This window comes from Dama dama, chromosome 19, assembly GCF_033118175.1.
Source record: "Dama dama isolate Ldn47 chromosome 19, ASM3311817v1, whole genome shotgun sequence".
Taxonomy (NCBI): domain Eukaryota; kingdom Metazoa; phylum Chordata; class Mammalia; order Artiodactyla; family Cervidae; genus Dama; species Dama dama.
In genome coordinates this window covers 77,619,106-77,637,106 of record NC_083699.1, presented here as the reverse complement: position 1 = coordinate 77,637,106, position 18,001 = coordinate 77,619,106, and the positions used below count along the sequence as shown (strand labels likewise).

The 18,001-nt window shown below is 43.2% G+C and overlaps 1 protein-coding gene across 1 annotated transcript in view; it reads right to left on the bottom strand.

Moving 5' to 3' along the window:
• Positions 1-18,001, bottom strand: part of DSCAM (DS cell adhesion molecule) — a 664,082-nt gene that overhangs the window by 24,876 nt on the left and 621,205 nt on the right. The window contains exons 28-30 of the mRNA XM_061168054.1: positions 15,758-15,788; positions 8,920-9,035; positions 4,109-4,258 (exon numbers count right to left, since the gene is read on the bottom strand). Coding sequence (XP_061024037.1) covers positions 4,109-4,258; positions 8,920-9,035; positions 15,758-15,788 — 297 coding nt within the window. The remainder of the gene's footprint in view (positions 1-4,108; positions 4,259-8,919; positions 9,036-15,757; positions 15,789-18,001) is intronic.

The window sequence follows — 18,001 nt, the reverse complement described above, 5'->3', positions numbered from 1 at the left end:
TGAAGCCTGGCTTGGAGAATTTTGAGCATTATTTTACTAGCATGCGAGATGAGTGCAATTGTGCGGTAGTTTGAACATTCTTTGGCATTGCCTTTCTTTGGGATTGGAATGAAAACTGACCTTTTCCAGTCCTGTGGCCATTGCTGAGTTTTCCAAATTTGCTGGTATATTGAGTGCAGCACTTTAACAGTATCATCTTTTAGGATTTTAAATAGCTCAACTGGAATTCCATTACCTCCACTAGCTTTGTTCATAGTGATACTTCCTAAGGCCCCCTACACTTCACATTCCAGGATGTCTGGCTCTAGGTAAGTGATTCTACCATTGTGGTTATCTGGGTCATGAAGATCTTTTTTGTACAGTTCTTCTGTGTATTCTTGCAACCTCTTCTTAATATCTTCTGCTTCTGTTAGGTCCATACCATTTCTGTCCTTTATTGTGCCCATCTTTGTATGAAATGTTCCCTTGGTACCTCTAATTTTCTTGAAGAGATCTCTAGTCTTTCCCATTTTATTGTCTTCCTCTGTTTCTTTGCATTGATCACTGAGGAAGGCTTACTGATAAATGAAAAATGCTTTCATTCCTCGTTTCACCTTGACTTCCTTCACTCAGAGGAAGAGAAAGTCTTTCCGTACCTTATCCTGCACCCCCATCCCTGAGCACTGGGCCACATGTGAAATAACTAAGATCTTCATAAATTCTTCTGAGTCTGAATGAATGAATCCTTCATGCTCCCCCACTGTTCTTACACCATGCAAGCCATAAGGCCATGAGAGGCATCACTGTGCCCCTTCCACCAGCCTCTTGCCTGCCACTGCCCTCTCACCTGTTGGAGCTTCTGCTAGTGACTCCGATGCAGGTCTCTGTGGATATTCTGACAGCTGTCAGGCCAGCCTTCTCTCGTTCTTGGGCTGACTAAGCAGCCAGCAGGCTCCCTGTGCTTTAGTTGCACTGTCCTCCCCTCCAGTGTTAACCTTTGATGACTAGCCCTTGTGCATCTCTGCCAGCTGAGCGTGGACAGGGAGCTGGAAATGCTGGTTCTTTCCACCTGGTGAGCAGGGAGGATGCTGTGCCATGAGCCTGGCAGACCTGAGGCTCCTGCACTGCAGAGCCATGGCAGACACCTCCTCTGCGCTCCAGGATCACGCCCACCACCTGGGGAAGTGTTTCTCAAGAATCGGATCAGACAACCAGCGTCAGGACCATCACCCAGGGTGGTGGTTATAATGTAGAGTCCCTGGCCCCACCCTAGACAGCTCAGTATCCCTGGGGGTGGAGGCCAGAATGAGTATTTTAAACAGGCACCCAGGTAATTCTGAGGCACTCAGAAGACTGGGAGCCACTTCCTGGGGCAATGTCCTGGGTCCCCTCCCTCTTTCCTACCCTCCTCCTCAGGTCTCGATTAACAAAGGCTTGCTGAGGTCAGGGATCCACAGATGGAAGTCCCCCGGGGTCTATAATCTTTCTGGGGTTGAATAGCCCTAAGTTGAAAAGCCCTAGAAAAGGCAGAGGAACCAGAGATCAAATTGCCAACATCTGATGGATCGTCAAAAAAGCAAGAGAGTTCCAGAAAAACATCTATTTCTGCTTTATTGACTATGCCAAAGCCTTTGACTGTGTGGATCACAGCAAACTCTGGAAAATTCTTCAAGAGATGGGAATATCAAACCACCTGACCTGCCTCTTGAGAAATCTGTATGCAGGCCAAGAAGCAACAGTTAGAACTGGACATGGAACAACAGACTAGTTCTAAATTGGGAAAGGAGCCCATCAAGGCTGTATATTGTCACCCTGCTTATTTAACTTATATGCAGAGTACATCATGAGACATGCTGGGCTGGATGAAGCACAAGCTGGAATCTAGATTGCCGGGAGAAATATCAATAACCTCAGATATGCAGATGATACCACCCTTATGGCAGAAAGCGAAGAAGAACTAAAGAGCCTCTTGTTGAAAGTGAAAGAGGAGAGTGAAAAAGTTGGCTTAAAGCTCAACATTCAGAAAACTAAGATCATGGCATCTGGTCCCATCAATTCATGGCAAATAGATGAGGAAACAATGGAAATAGTGGGAGACTTTATTTCTTTGGGTTCCAAAATCACTGCAGATGGTGACTGCAGCCATGAAATTAAAAGAAGCTTGCTCCTTGGAAGAAAAGTTATGATCAACCTAGACAGCATATTAAAAAGCAGAGACATTACTTTGCCAACAAAGGTCCATCTAGTCAAAGCTTTGGTTTTTCCAGTCGTCACATATGGATGTGAGAATTGGATTATAAAGAAAGCTGAGTGCCGAAGAATTGATGCTTTTGCACTGTGGTGTTGGAGAAGGCTCTTGAGAGTCCCTTGGACAGCAAGGAGATCCAACCAGTCCATCCTAAAGGAAATCAGTCCTGAATATTCATTGGAAAAACTAATGCTGAAGCTGAAAGTCCAATACTTTGGCCACCTGGTGTGAAGAACGGACTCATTGGAAAAGACCCTGATGCTGGGAAAGATTGAAGGTGGGAGAAGAAGGAGACAGAAGATGAGGTGGTTGGATGGCATCACCGACTCAATGGACGTGAGTGTGAGTAAACTCTAGGAGTTGGTGATGGACAGGGAGGCCTGGCGTGCTACACAGTCCACGGGGTCACAAAGATTGGTACACGACTGAGCAAATGAACCGAACTAAGTGGCTCAGAAAGCCATCCATGTATTACAGGGTCCTGAAGTCACCAGATGCAGGCTTGGGAGGATTGTGATGGAAAAGTTCGTAGCTGGGGAGAATGTCAAGGACCCAGGAGTAATTTTTAAAAGCAAGTCTCTTAGTCCTACATGTTCCTTCACAAAGCTGATCCTCATTCATGTCTTAAGAAAGTATTCATGTCACCAGAGAAGGAAGGATGTGAGATGACATAGAGAGGAGGAATAAAAGACTCCTTTAGAATGCTCTTGAAAACATATTTTTCAAGTGAATTTCAGTAACTGCTAGCACTGTTTTCCTGCATAGCGTGATGTTATTTAGGAATCAACCAGTTTGCTTCATGAAGCTCAGTGCATTTCACAAATGCTTTACAAGTCAGACATTATAAAAAATAGCTTTTAACAATGTAATATTTATTTTTCTAATTATAGCACTCTACTTGGAGAATGTAAATTTCTGCAAAGAGAGTGATTAATGATTTAAAAGCTAGACATCAAAGCTTCTGAAAAGATAGTAATCAGGGCATCCAAACAATTTCAATTATGAAGGAACCAGAATATCTAATTAATAAGCTTTAGATACATATTAGGGGATTTAATTTCATTGCAGTAATTAATTTCCATATAACATGGAGTCAGATATTAATAATTAAACCAAACACAATCCCCATATTAAACAGAATTATGTTTTTTTCAAACAGTGGTTCAGGAGGAAAGCATAAGCTTGGAGGACAGACAGACCCACAGCTCAATCTGGGTTTTGCTACAGAGTACGTGTACAATTTGGGGCTGTTTCCTCACTCATAAAACGGGGGCTCTGAGAGCTGCTGTGTTAATAGCTACCTTGCAGAGTTGTTGTAAAGATAAAAACATGACATCAATCTTTTTACCCCAACCCTGGCACAGAAGCGATGCTCACTAAGGTTAGCCAATTTCTTCTTTCCTGTGTTGTCTAAATTTAAAAGAATATTAATAAGTTGACCTGAAATTTCTAACACTTTCATAGTAAACCAAGAGTTACTGGCTTTAGTTGATATAACTTTTTAAAAGATTTATTTGATTTGGAGCATTTTTAAAGTTTTTGTTTAGTCTGTTACAATATTGCTTCTGTTTTATATTTTGGATTTTTGGCCACAAGGAATGTGGGATCTTAGCTCTCCGAACCAGGAATCAAATCTGCACCCCAGCACTGGAATGCAAAGTCTTAACCTGGACCACAAGGGAAGTCCCTCAGGTGACACAATTTTAATGACAGCTAAGATCAAACAATACAAACTCAGCCTCCCAAAGACGTCATTACACCTATCTGTTTCTTAGGCAGAGAGTTAAGAAGTCCCACGCTTTACTGCATAGGGATGGACCACGGATGCCTTTTCAGCACTGACCACACCTACATGGTTTAAATGATGTTTGAGCCACTCACTCGTTCCTGGCCGAGCGTCTGAAACATCCACCAAGGGCCCCGTGGCCTGCGACACGGACTGGTAATGGACCGTGTGCGTCACCGTCAGGGACTTCTGCTTCGCGGCCTCTCCGAAGTCAGCATCCGTCAACAGGACTGTGGAGCGATCGTCTGCAGAACAGAGGAGATATAGGATCCCAGACACGGTCATCCCCAGCCAGGGACTTCCTGGCCACCTCTCTCCTTAGCACTTGCATTATTATTATTTTTTTAATTTTAAAATTTTTATTGAAGTATAAATTCTTTACAATGCTATGTTAGTTTCTGCTGTACCGTGACGTGTACAGTGAAGTGAAGCCATATGTATGCATGTATCTCTTCCCTCTTGGACCTCCGTCCCATCGCCCCATCCCACCCCTCTAGGTCATCGCAGAGCAGAGTTGAGCTCCCCGTGCTACGCGGCAGGTTCCCACTAGCTGTCTATTTCACCCTTGGCAGTGTGTGTATATCAATCCTGTTCTCCCAGCCTGTCCCACCCTCCCCTTCCCCACTCTCTGCCTACGTGTCTGTTTTTATGTCTGCCTCTCTATTCCTGGCCTGGAAATAGGTTCATCTGTACCATTTCCCACCCCCACCCCCAGATTCCACTTTATTGTTAATAGCAAGAGCAACAAAAACCTCATCTCAACCAGCAAAAACAAAAAAATATTCAAGCACTGAATTAGAATGACTCTAAGATGCAAAAAATAGGTTTTCCTTCTTTAAGGAGCATGTCTTAAAGAGAATGACCGTGGAGAAACGTTTCCTCTCTCTGCTGGCTTCTTCTCATTAAGCACACATTGATCTGGGGAGGCCTATTGGGTGGCTGTCCATTTAACAGAGTTTGGGTTTATGTGTTTGTCAAAAGCTCGCCTGAGACACCACCAGCCTTGTCAGTATCACAGAGAATGGGGCTGCCACTGTAAATAAGCTCTGTTTGTGGTACCAGAAAAACTGCTCTGCGGTGGTCTGTCCTGGGGTGATGGTGAATGTTCAGCATGTGTGGGGGGAGGGGAAGAGAAGGGCCAGTCTTCTGGGTGTCCTGGTTCCTTGATTTTAACTGTTCTGGGGTATATGCCTTGCCTTCCCACTTCTCCCGAGATCCAGAGACTCTTCTGCATTCTGTAACTGACTTCTCAAAATGACTCACTTGTCAGATTTCCCAGATCCTACTGGTTCAGACATTTGAAGGTTAGGGAAGCCCGGACACAGATGGATTCAGAGCATTTTATGCTTTGGGAGGAGGGGCAGGTGTTCGGGATGTATGTCATTGGTGGTCTGTCTCAGATTTTCATTACTTTGTTGTGGTAATAATTTTCTCGTTTTCCTAAGAGTTTTTTGACTTCAAGGGATACTTTGACTAGGGTATTTGGATTTTTCATACATTTTCAGGTACTGCGGGCTGGGGTTATGTTCATATGCATTTACCAGTCAGCCAGGACCACGTCGCAGCAGCCTTGACATGGAATGGTAATGGGAAAGTTATAAACAACACAGCTAGACGTCTGTGTCCAAAAAAGGCTCTGAACAGAACGAACCTTACAAAATCAAATTACTCAGGCTCTGGCAGGAGAGGAAAACCTCTTGAAGTCAGAATAAGATTTCTTGGCAGAAAAAAACAGAGGAAGGACTGCCAGGAGGTTGGTGGCACCCAGCGTGTGGTGTAGCCAGGTTGGGAGCGTGTAGCGTGTGGGAGCCAGGACTCAGCTTGAGGGGGTCCCATCCAGGGGGGGTCCCACCCAGGGGGGGGTCCCACCCGGGGGGTCCCACCCAGCAGCCACCCCTCCACCCCCTAACAGGGCTGCCTTTCCCCGGAGACAGGTTCTTACGACTAGACCGGTATCAGAGGCCCCACATCTACCTTTGTTTTGATCCCTAGCACTGTGCTGTGGCTTCTAGCATGCAGACCTGGTAAGAACATACAGAGGACCTTCGGGGCTGGGTGTGCAGTTTTAATGGGGCATTTCAAGTGCCTGTCTGTTTTTGAGGTTGGCCATCCATTCTGGCTAGAAATTAATGGCGCTTCCATATCGGATTCTTGTAGGCAGAGCCCAGAGCGTTTGAAAGCATCACGTCTCTACTTCCCCAATAACTTTAAAATGCCATTGACCACCTGTCAGGTGCCCCTGGGAGGTAAACGACTCTTGGTGATGGATGATCCTGCTACAGTTACGGTGCATCTTGGGCGAAGGGTCGTTACTATGTACAGAAGCGACAGGCAGACCTTTCTCTGCTGTTGGGTCGGCAGTGACCAGCTACTGGGAGGTGACACACCACTCCCAGGATCCGCCCAGTGATGTATTTTAACAGCCGTGGGTAGAATCATTAAGTCTAGTGAGGAACAGTTAGCAAATGTTGAAATTGTAATATAAAGTCAAAGGAGTTACAATTTGATTTCTGAACTGATGTTTGAAAGGAAATCTTAGGGTTTTTTCCTTAATTTTAATTTTATCTTGGAGTATAGTTGATTTATAATAGCTAGCTTCAGGTGTACAACAAAGTGATTCACTTGTATACATATATCCACTCCTTTTCAGATTCTTTTCCTGTGAGGGTAATTACAGAGTTATTAGCAGAGTTGCCTGTGCTATATAGTAGGCCCTTGTTAACTATCTGTTTTAAGGAAATCTTAGTTTTAAAGCTCAATTCATGAGGTTTGATAAAAGAGATCCGTATATACTATAGGAAAGGTCAGGAGAAACCACACCCAGAGCCTTGCCTGATCTGACCCAGCTGATGAAATCTCATGTACTTCGGGATGGGTTCTCAGACAACACGGCAGTATTTGATCGAGGGCCACCTTGGACTTGACCGAGCTGTGTAAGTGCTGTTATGCCTGAAGCAACCTTGAATCCAGCAATGGCAGCCCAGGCCTCAGAATTTAGGAGCCACGAGGTCAGATGTTTCTGCTCTTCTATTAGAGACAATACGGGGCAGGGTGGGGACAAGGGGCCATGGAGGGTTCTGGCCTGTGAAAACTGTCTTCCTGGCAGGAGGGATCAAGGGTCCATGCCAGGAGGTGGGTTGCTTTAGTCAAACCACAGAGAAGGGTTGTCCTGGGATGGAGTGCCAACAAACATCTTCCAGAACAAACGCAGAGTGAAGTTTGAAAAGGGGCAGCCTAGGAAACCTGCCTCAGAGTCTGTTTCCATGGATACCATGGGGGGGTCCAGCCATACTTCTAAGGCGAGGGGTTCTAGGGGGTAGCCTTATTGATATGGAAGCAGGTGACACCCATTGAAGGTGAAGCAGCGGGCCAGGAGGGGGCTCAGCTCTGGTTCCACTCCTGTCTATGTGACCTTCAAGCTACAGAACTTCTCGACATCCCTGTTCCTAAGGAGCTTTCCTACGTGCATTGGGAGGAGTGAGTTAAATAATGCACATAAAGTGCACATAAAGGATGTAATGTTTAAAGAGCTCTTAATTGTTCTTATTGTCGTTTAGTGACTAAGTCATGTTCAACTCTTTGGGACCCACCGGGCTCCTCTGTCCATGGGATTTCCCAGACAAGAATACTGGATTGGGTTGCCATTTCCTTCTCCAGGGGATCTTCCCAAGTCAGGGATCGAACCCACATCTGTGTCGCCTGCACTGGCATGCGGATTCTTTACCACTAGCGCCACCTGGGAAGTCCAAGGATTTAATAGCCATATTTAAACAGCCCAGTATAATTGGGATGCTCTAAGGACCAAGGCAACCCACTCCAGTATTCTTGCCTCCAGAATTCCATGGACAGAAGAGCCTGGTGGGCTACAGTCCATAGGGTTGCAAAGAGTCAGACACGTCTAAGTGACAGAAGGATCTAACTAGTAAACTTCAGAAGGGAGCCTCATGTGTTTAGGGAGACTCTAAGGGCAAGATCAGGGGCTCGACTTGTTTGTCCATATTTCCCTGTTCCCTCTGTATGCTTAGTCATGTCCAACTCTTTTGTGACCCCATGGACTGTAGCCTACCAGGTTCCTCTGGTCATGGAATTTTCCAGGCAAGAATACTGGAGTGGGTTGCCATTTCCTTTTCCAGGGGATCTTCCCAGCTCAGGGATTGAACCTGGGGATTCTTTACACTGAGCCACCAGGAAAGCTCAATGAGCTCTTAATAAGTGTTAGCTATTCTTCTGATCATTGTGGCAATGGAAATATGAGGTGTCTGATTCTGGAATAAATAGAACCATCTAAGCAGGCTGTGTGGACAGCAGACTTAGAGTAGAAAAAGGCCAGAAGGAGTCGAGACACCTGGGTTCAGGGCAGACAGGCGGCTGAAGTTCTGTAGGTGTCTGTTTTGTGATCATGGAACGGAGGAACTGGGACTTCTCCAAAGCCATGAGAAAGAAACCATCACAGGATATCTATGGGGTGCCAAGGGGCGGAGAAAGATGCCCTGTGTGAAGACATCTGTAGAATTTAAACGTTTTCTTTAATAAAGTCCTTAGTGGAGCTGAGGAGGAGCTCAGAAAGTGGGTTTCCAAGATGGGGTCTTAGTGTGCAGCCTGTTGTGGCTTGCTTGATTACAGATATCGGTTCTTTGGAGTGGCAATGACAGCCTCTCAAGGAAAGATCCAACTTGGGTCAGAGTTGGGGTTCTCTCTGGTGAACTTTGTGGTTTATCTAAGTTCATGTCCCCCATGTTTGCTGGTACTTATTATTCTCAATAACAATTGTCTACCTTCTAACTTGTTTGCTCATGTAACATTCAAGATGTTCCCATATCTAGTATTTTCCGTGGCTCAGGGTTTAGGCAGAGAGGGTATGGCTGTAGCAGCCACACTGTGTAAAGCGGCAAACAGGACACCTTACCGATGGTCTCCATTGTGTCTCTCTCTTCAATCAAGAGCTGAGCCCTGGGTATGTCAATATGCATCCTCAGGGTTTGCTGTTGCTTGCTCAAGGTGTCTGAAGTCCGGGTATTTTTACTGGGAATAAAATAAGGGGGATACATTAATGAATTTGTTCAGTGTTACATTAGGCACACCAACTAGACTTATAATCTAATTATGTGAATGCCGGTGGGGAGGGGAGGGAAAGGAGCACATGATAGTTTTTTCTCCTTCATGCAAATGATATTTATTAATATTAAGTTTCAGCAGTCAGTTGTGAGGTTCAGAAAATATCAACTGTCAATAGAGATTGGTTCTACAACTATCAGGAGAAACTTACTTTGGAATTTCCCATTTCTTGTGTAAAAACCAAACAAAATATACATACAGAAACATTCTTAAATCAACAACATTTTCATTGGTTAGACATGAGATATTCTAAAGATGGCAAGGGAGAAAACATGTGTACTGGTTAGTCCCCGAATGGGGTTTTACTAGTAAATTTGTTTTCTACCTGGAGTCACATTTTTTTTTTTTTTTGTTCTAGTAATAAATCACAAACCTTGTTAGCTTTCCTGACAATAATTTAGTTTTCTGAATCCAATTACATTTTAGAAGAGAGAAAAAAAAGCAATTACTATAAGAATTTATCTCAAAATTTGTGTACCAGAAAATTGCTCTTAGAGTGAGCTGTCTTCTAAAAGTAAATGAAAATAGGTAGTAAAGCTGCATGGTATAATCAAGTTCAGTTACAGCTCATAGTTAAAAAAAAGAGAAAATAATCTGCATGTTGGACAAAAATACAAGAAAGTTGATAAAAGCTCTAATTAGCGATCCACAATTGAAAAATGGTTGTTCAATCTTTATAGAATTATAAGAATCAAGTAGATTTAAAAATATATTCTGAAATACCCTCCAGAAAGCAGCAACCATTCAGGTAATTAAATCAATGTGATAATCTATGGCGTCTTTAAATCTAGCTCATTTACTGCCAAATTCTGTTTTGAGAGAGATTTGTGGTGCTTGGCACACTCTTGATGGTTTACCCTCTGTTAATTACATGTAATAAGGGACAATAAAGGTGCACCTGTATTGAAATCTCAAATGCTTTTAGCTTCAACCAAGCATTCACCAGGAGTCCCAGATTCTTCCTTGACCATGAGGACTCATCCACTCTTCAACCATGTGGTTGATGAATGTTGATAATCTGAAGGTCAAGTTCACTCAAGAAGCCCTTTACATGCTTGCATTCAGAGGTCCATGTTAATATTCTGAATATTTTACAGTGGCTCTTTCTCCCTTTGGGTGTAAACAAAACAGCCCATGAAAACAGCCGCTTTGAAAGGCACAGCAGCCCTCCTAGGACTTGATCTTGAACCAGATTTTCTATCTCTTCAGATGAGTAACTGGGTTATGTAGCTAGACCATGCTAATTACGCAGAGCCCAAATTCAAACGTTTTGGCCTGAATTTTTTGCATGGTCTATAAATGGTTTTAAATTATTTACTTACCCAAGTTCTCACTTTATTTTTGTGTGCATTTAAAGCAAAGATTCAGATCCTTGTATAAAATGAAGAGCGTTGGTGACTCGGGGGGGCTGTGGTTACGTCAGATAAGCTCTATTTCCACAAAAACATATGGGGAACTCCTCCTCTGTGAATATCTGAGATCTGTTTCGAAACTTCATGAGGGACCGGAGCTTGTCCTTGCACCAAAAATAGAAGTGTGAGCTAGTTCCTTCTGCTCCTCATGAATAGTGATGAGGCAGTCAGCGGCTGCTCAATGAACACCTAGGGATCCGCACACTATACTTAACAATGAGGGGTCTGCTTGACACAGGAAGCCAGTGACATCACCGCTGTGCTCCACTTCGATTGGCACAAGGACTTAGAATATGACTGAACCTGGTGAACATGGACCATCAAAGCTGGAGGTGAATGCCCCTTCACCGCAGGACCAAGCTGCCAAGCCCTGCGGCAGGAAGGTGGGAAAATGACCCCCCAAACCTTAAGATTCAAAGTCTAATTGTCCCTCCTCCCTTTGTGCTTGCTGTTTCCTTTGCTGGGACACACTCCCCTGGCCCAAAGCCATGGAGTGGCCCCCCTCTGTCCATCTTTTCAGAGGAGCCAGCTGACCCTGCTGTGGGAACTCCCCATTCTCCACTTAATTTTGTCTCCTCAGCACTTACAACTTCCTAGCAGGTGTTTGAATGAGTTATTTATAAGGTGTCCCTGCCAATGGACTATAAGCTTCCTAAAGGGTATTTTCATTTCTTCTGTCCCCTGTATCGCCCTGAAACTTGGGACAGTATGTGACTGAAGTAGGTGCTCAATTAATATTTGTTGAAGGTTCTTGAATGAATAATGCTTGGGCACAATGGGAGCTGAGTCACACCTCCAGAAGCCTGGACTTTAGAGTCAATAACATCCTCCTCAATCTAAAAAGGTTATTAGATCTCAAGCAGGTTGCTTCTTTATATTAGTCTGTGCTGCCATATTCTATGATCTATTGTTACATGAAGGTTGATTTCCCTAAGCTATAACAATTGGTCATTAGAATAGCAGCAAACCTTTTTTTAAAAAAAATCTAATTAAAGAAACTTCATTTGTAATCTGAAAAAAGATCTGAATGTTTTTACGGAGGAAGCAAAATTGCCTCTTTTATATGATATGGGATCATGCTAAATATATTAGCTAGCTATTATTGAAATATAATCATCTGCCATCCATTTGCCATCTGGCTGTCTGATTAAAGTGACAGAGGGCTGAAGCTGGTTCCTGGTGGATGGTATTTCTGGGCTCAGCCAATAAATTATGTGCAATTGCTACAACTTCATAAAGTCAATATTTCCTTAAGCTTTGGGGGAAAAAAAAACTAATGACAATGTTTGCATAGCATCTCCCTTCCTCCCAAAAATTTGAGATGGAGCCTTCCATAAGTATAAAGTAACTGTAAAGATATCAGGATTCTCATTGTAATAGCTGGGTGAACATTTTCACTGTTACTGAAGCTGAAGCTCCAATACTTTGGCAACCTGATGTGAAGAGCCAACTCACTGGAAAAGACCCTGATGCTGGGAACGATTGAGGGCAGGAGGAGAAGGGGACAGCAGAACATGAGACGGTTATATAGCATCACCAACTCAACGGACATGAGTTTGAGCAAACTTCAGGAGAGAGGGAAGGACAGGGGAGCCTAGCGTGCTGCAGTGTATGGGGTTGCAAGAGTCAGACACGACTTAGTGACTGAATGACAACAAATAAACATATAAACATGAAAAAACTAAACTAACTTGAATTCTCAATCTGAACCCTTCACTGCTCACAACTAGCTTTCTTATTAATACTGGTCCCTGGACACTAACTACGTGTTACTTAGTTCCTTAGGGTAACCCAGTCTCACCTTTGAGAAGGCTGGTATGCTTGAAAAACATTTTTCTTGCCTAATCCTAGAAAAGGAAAACCCTTTCTATCTGTGCATGGTGGGTGACATCTCCCTTCTCTCTCTTCTACCAGGTGACTTGCTCGGGTGACATGGATGAAGGTCCAGAGGCATGAGAACCAGCAACAGCAGGTGGCAGCATGTGGGGGGAGGGGACCCCCAGAGTGGGGTCCAGGTAGTCTGTGTTTGTCCAGCAGTTGCACCTGCCTGTCTGGCTCTGGGACAGCCGACGTCACTCAGATATGTAGCTCCTTCCTTAAGGAGTGTGAGTGGACAGTAAATGTTGCATTCACCTAGATCACAGGATGATACAGCTAGGAACTATTTCCAACAGCTGTTTTTAGATGAGAGAAGCAGGGCAGAGAGAGAGAAAAGGATGTCCTGCAGATCACAAAACTAGCCAGTGGCAGCATCTTGAACCTAAGTCTGTGATTCTATGTCCCAGGCTGCTCAGTCTTCACCTTCTGAGAGAAAGAAGTGGTGAAGACAGGGGACAGCGATTCTGCAGGCTTCTCTGTGCCAATGGATCTGACCTACCTAGACTTCCAGGGCCACATTTGGAACGTGGTTGGCCCTAACTTGACCAGGCAGGGGACAAGGTCTTTTGTTGCTTGACCTGTTAACCTGCCAACCTTAGGTTAAATTGACCCTTCAAGAATAAAAGCATTGCTTTTTTTGAATCAACCAATTTATTATTTTCATTTAATTCATAAACATGTGTTTCAATAGCTATGGTCCGAGAAAAATCAGATAGGCTGTGATACATCTATGTAAAAGATAAATAAGGTTCTGGGTACAGGCACTTGGCCTAGAATGATTGATTGTTTCTTCGTTTCTTTTTCCCCCCGAGATGAGCCACGATGAAAGATATATATTCTGGTCCTCTGGTTCAATCATTTATTATTGAACATTTCTCTTTTTTTTAATTGGGGGCTAATTGCTTTACAATGCTGTATTGGCTTCTGCTGCACGACAACACAAACCAGTCATAATTTTATATATATATATATATATCCCCTCCCTCATTGCTTTTACTTCTAAATTAATCCCATAAAAATCCACCTATGTGAGGAGCTTGGAAATTCTCCTCCTTTTCAATCACTTTCATCCTTTGGGAGAAAACTACCTTAAATATCTTAAGTGGGAGTAATTACTAGTTTTAATGTTCCTAATTTCATGTTGGCAACTGTCACCTGCAAATATCATTACTGATTCCTGTTCTTATCAATAGGTGGTCTTTCTCCCACAGTAATTGCCCCTATTAACAAAGAAGGAAGAAGATGCTTTTTGACGTCTTACCTGGAATTCATGAGGGAGAAAAGACAGCAGAGAAGCTAACACCACCTCACACTAATGGAATAAATGCTGCACTTGTCAGGAAACGCAGAAACCACGCCCCCATCCCCGCCCCAGGGACATGGGCTTTGGGCATGGTCGATGGTCTAGGAGATGATGAAGGAAGTGGCCAGAAGCTATCTGAGAGGACACATAGCTGCAAACACGAGGCTAGGGCACTAGAGATCAGTGAGGTGGACTGGGCTGGAGACAGGGACGGGGCCCCTGGGCTGAGCAGATCACACCCACTCTAACGGGGGCATCAAAGGCAGGTCCAGACAGCCATGGTCATTGAGGCTGTGTCTAGTGTGGTCAGAGCACTTCCAAGAGAAGCCAGAAAGCCACAGTTTTGTGTGAAATGTCTTGATTTTTAAATGTCATCAACAATTTTGTATTTGTAAGACTGCATTATAACTTACTTTATTAGATAATTATTATAAATCAAATGACTCTGGCTTGTTTTCCAGATGTTTTGTCAGATCTGTTCAACAGAAGTGCACATGTGTCTGGCAGCCTTCCCTGTGACCACTAGCCAACAAGGACAGGCTTGCACAAAAACCTGGGCCCAATATGCTTCATAGAGCTTTTCATAATCTTCTCATGCAAGTTTGATCTAGTGTGATGGGATTAGACAGATGAAGGAGATATTTTACAGGCCATTTGAATCTCTGAGCTCTACTCTGAGCTCCAGATTGGTGCTACCAGCTTCATTGGAAGCTTAAAAAGCATCCTCAGTCCAACATGATCCATGCAAGTCCTTTCATCCTGATCAACATCCCCTTCCTTTGCCCTACATTAAAGGGTCCATACACCAAATCCACCATCTTAATCTCGGCACATGGCGCCAATGTTTATCTAACTGCTCACACCAACGATTTCAGAGGCATCCTTGAGTCCTTCATTATCTGTTACTAACAGTTCATATTGTTTTAAAACACATCATGGACAAACAAAGGTGTCTGTGAGAAACGTAACCCATGGGCCAATGGTATTCAACCTCTGTCTTAGGTCTTCAGAGACACTGCTATGGGTCTCTTTGTGAATGATAAGAAAGTACTACTTTGATATGCAAAGATTAGGGAGGAAGTTAAAGCCAACTGTGGTGGGGTAGGGGCTGGGAAGAGACCTCATATGCCATTGTTTTCATCTTCTACATTAGTCATCCTGGAACGGCAATGTCAAAGTCACCATCTGGGCCCTGATGTTTTTCTTTTCCTTTTTCGTTTTGGTTGTACCTTGCAGGATCTTAGTTTCTTCATCAGGGATCAAACCCAGGCCCCAGACAGTGAAAGTGCTGAGTCCTAACCACTGGACTGTCAAGAGAATTCCCCTAACATTCTTCTTACCTGGATCCTAGACACTGATTATCCTCCTGTTACTTTTGGTTTACATTTTTACTATAGACAGTGCAAATATTGGAGTGGCTTGTACAGTTATGAACATGCTCTTATTCAGTTACACCTAGTTATTCACCATTCAACAGCTATGAGTGGAACAATTATAGTGCTGGTTTCTCCTAACTCAGTGATGAGACAAGCTGTGACCTCTGAGACCAGACTAAACAGATATTTGCAGCAGAAGTTGCTGGGCGCTCTGGTGGAGGGGGTGCTGAAGAAGCCACGGGAGGTTAGGGCAAAGAGTGTTTTTATTGATCAATTTGAACCCATTTCCTTTTGTGGATTCCTTCTCACCTGGCTAACATTAGGAAGAAGGCTTGACCTCAAGGTGGCATATTTGGTGGAAGCAAAACCAAGGCTTCTTATTGATACTTATAATGTATCTCCTTATTCTCAGGTAGTGGGAAATATTCTGTTGGTTGAGCCCAGCCAAGAAGATGACTACCTACAGTGTACATGACAGCGCATTACTTGGTATCTACTCCAACTAGGCATTACATGGACATTTAGTTTCCTAGAATGAAAACTATATGTCAGATAGAAAATGGATTATTGAGACTGTCATTAAACAAAAAGAAATCATCAAAACAAGTTGGAAATTGCTCTTTTAAACATGGTATTTAGGATACTAGGTCTTTTTCTTACCTCATGAGCATTTCAGCTAAACTCTTTGCATCTGGGGAAAGAAAGCTAATATTAGTACAAGATAAACAACATCACTAACATTCAGTTAAGCATTTCTGACAAATATTCTACATAATCAGATAACAACAGCCATTTTTAAATGTAATTGTATACTGAGATCACTACTAATAACTGAAACTTTTATGGATTCCTTATTTCTTCTAAGTGAGGCACATATAAATAGCCACAAAAATTCTCAGATATGTGATAAAGGTTTTATTATAACCTATTCATTTGTCACTTTTCAAAAACCCAACTTTATTTTCAGAAGTCAGAAAATTAACATCTTGAAAGTAATTCATTATATAGTACAAATTCCATTCTTTTTGCTATCAAAATGAAAAAGCTTATGATCTCTTTAAAAAGTCATTATTAGAGAGCTATGCGTCTGTTTGGTTGATCAAAGAATTGTATACACTGCATATCACTATGTCTGGAAACCTAGATGTTTATTTCAAACTCACAAATAAAACTTTTCTTTATTTCTTTCCTCTGAGGACACTGTTTACCAAGACCTGGTTACCACTCCTGATAAAAGAAATCCTGCCTAAAAATGATGTAAATTTTTAAAAAACTTTTTGGATGGCATTGTTTTGAAATTCTAATTTCCCTTAAAATATAATTTGTTCCTTTTACACACTTTTGTCCTGGCAAAAAAAAAATGAAGGTTTCCTTTCTTAGAACACAAGGGTCTTCTTCATATTTTTATTTGAATTTTCTTTAAAAAGCTTTGATGTTAAATGTTCAATGAATGGAACTTTCTGGGAATGGATTCAGCGGACTGTCAGTGTGAGTGAAGCAATGCATTTGTTGGAGCATTTTCGTGTTTGGGGGCTGACCCTTGAATGCAGTCGCTTTCGAGTCAGGGAGCAGGATGCTGTAACTGGGAGGTGTGGGATGGACAGTCACAGGAATAGCCACACATAGGCAATCATCCTGTGAACCAAAGCACTGCTCTTCAAGTCAGTCGTGCCAGGTCCCACCTCACAAGGAGGCCCCGGGCTTGTGCACAGATGGATTCAGTCTGGGAAGTGAAACAGCTCCCTTCACCCCATCCATATGGCAAAGCAAAGAAGGCAAAGCAGCGTTGAGTTTCCCATGTCGTGGCTTTACATTTATCTGCAAAGACAAGATAAGCTTCTTCTCTTCCTGAATGATTTAACACTTGCAAAGTAAATATACACATACACATATATAAGGTGCCAAAAGTTTGGGATTAATTAGCTCTATGGAACAACCAAGCACTGGCTAGTTCAACGTTCTACAAAGAGGCTGGAATTCCAAAGAGTAAAACGTTGCACATCAGCTCACAATGTGATGGGAACTCAGACTCAAACGTCTTCAGGATGGATCTGTGTTCCTTGTTCTGACACCATCATCATTCTTTTTCTATTCCTGAAGCTAACCACCACAGCTTTCTCTCCTGTGATTTTTTTTTTTTTCTTCCTCTATCAATGTGCCAAGGAAAGACAGCTTCCAACCAGTGGGGATAGAGGTCCCTCTGGTACTGACAAGTTCCAAAGCAAAATTTCTGTGTCTACAATTAATAGGCATCTTCGTCCACATGCTTTGGTACCCAAAGCCTCTTTGGTCTACCCTTCCCTATGCTCGTCACCTTACAGTGAATTCCTTTCTCTGTCTATCTTGATTACTATTTCCTCCTTCTGCCTTATCTGGAACTGTGAGCAACATTATATTCATGGAAACACTTCTTCCGTGAGCCCCCCTTAAGGAAGCTGAGAGTTGGTGGAGTGTGAAGCTGGTGGAGTGTCTGGATGACACAGTTGGCATCAGGGACCAGGCATGAATGTCTCCTGGGGGGTGGGACCAAGTGGGCTAGGGTCACGTGCTAGGAACCCGGATGTGCTGGTTACTTAGGAGTGCCAGCCCAAGTCCCCTTTATACCCATCTGCCTGGGAATTTCTGAGCCTTCCTTCAGAAATCAGGAAACTGGGACCCAGATGCACTCAATCATTTGCTGCAGCTGAGTAGGAAATCATAACTAGTGTCTGTTGATTCAAACTCTTTTAAAATCACTATCCTCAAAGTTTTTTATACTGGAGTGGGTAGCCATTCCCTTCTCCAGGGGACCTTTCTGACCCAGGGATTGAACCCGGGTCTCCTGCATGGCAGGTGGATTCTTCACCAGCCACCAGGGAAGCCCTTTATACATAGAGGGGGACACATGTCATATCCTTAGGGACA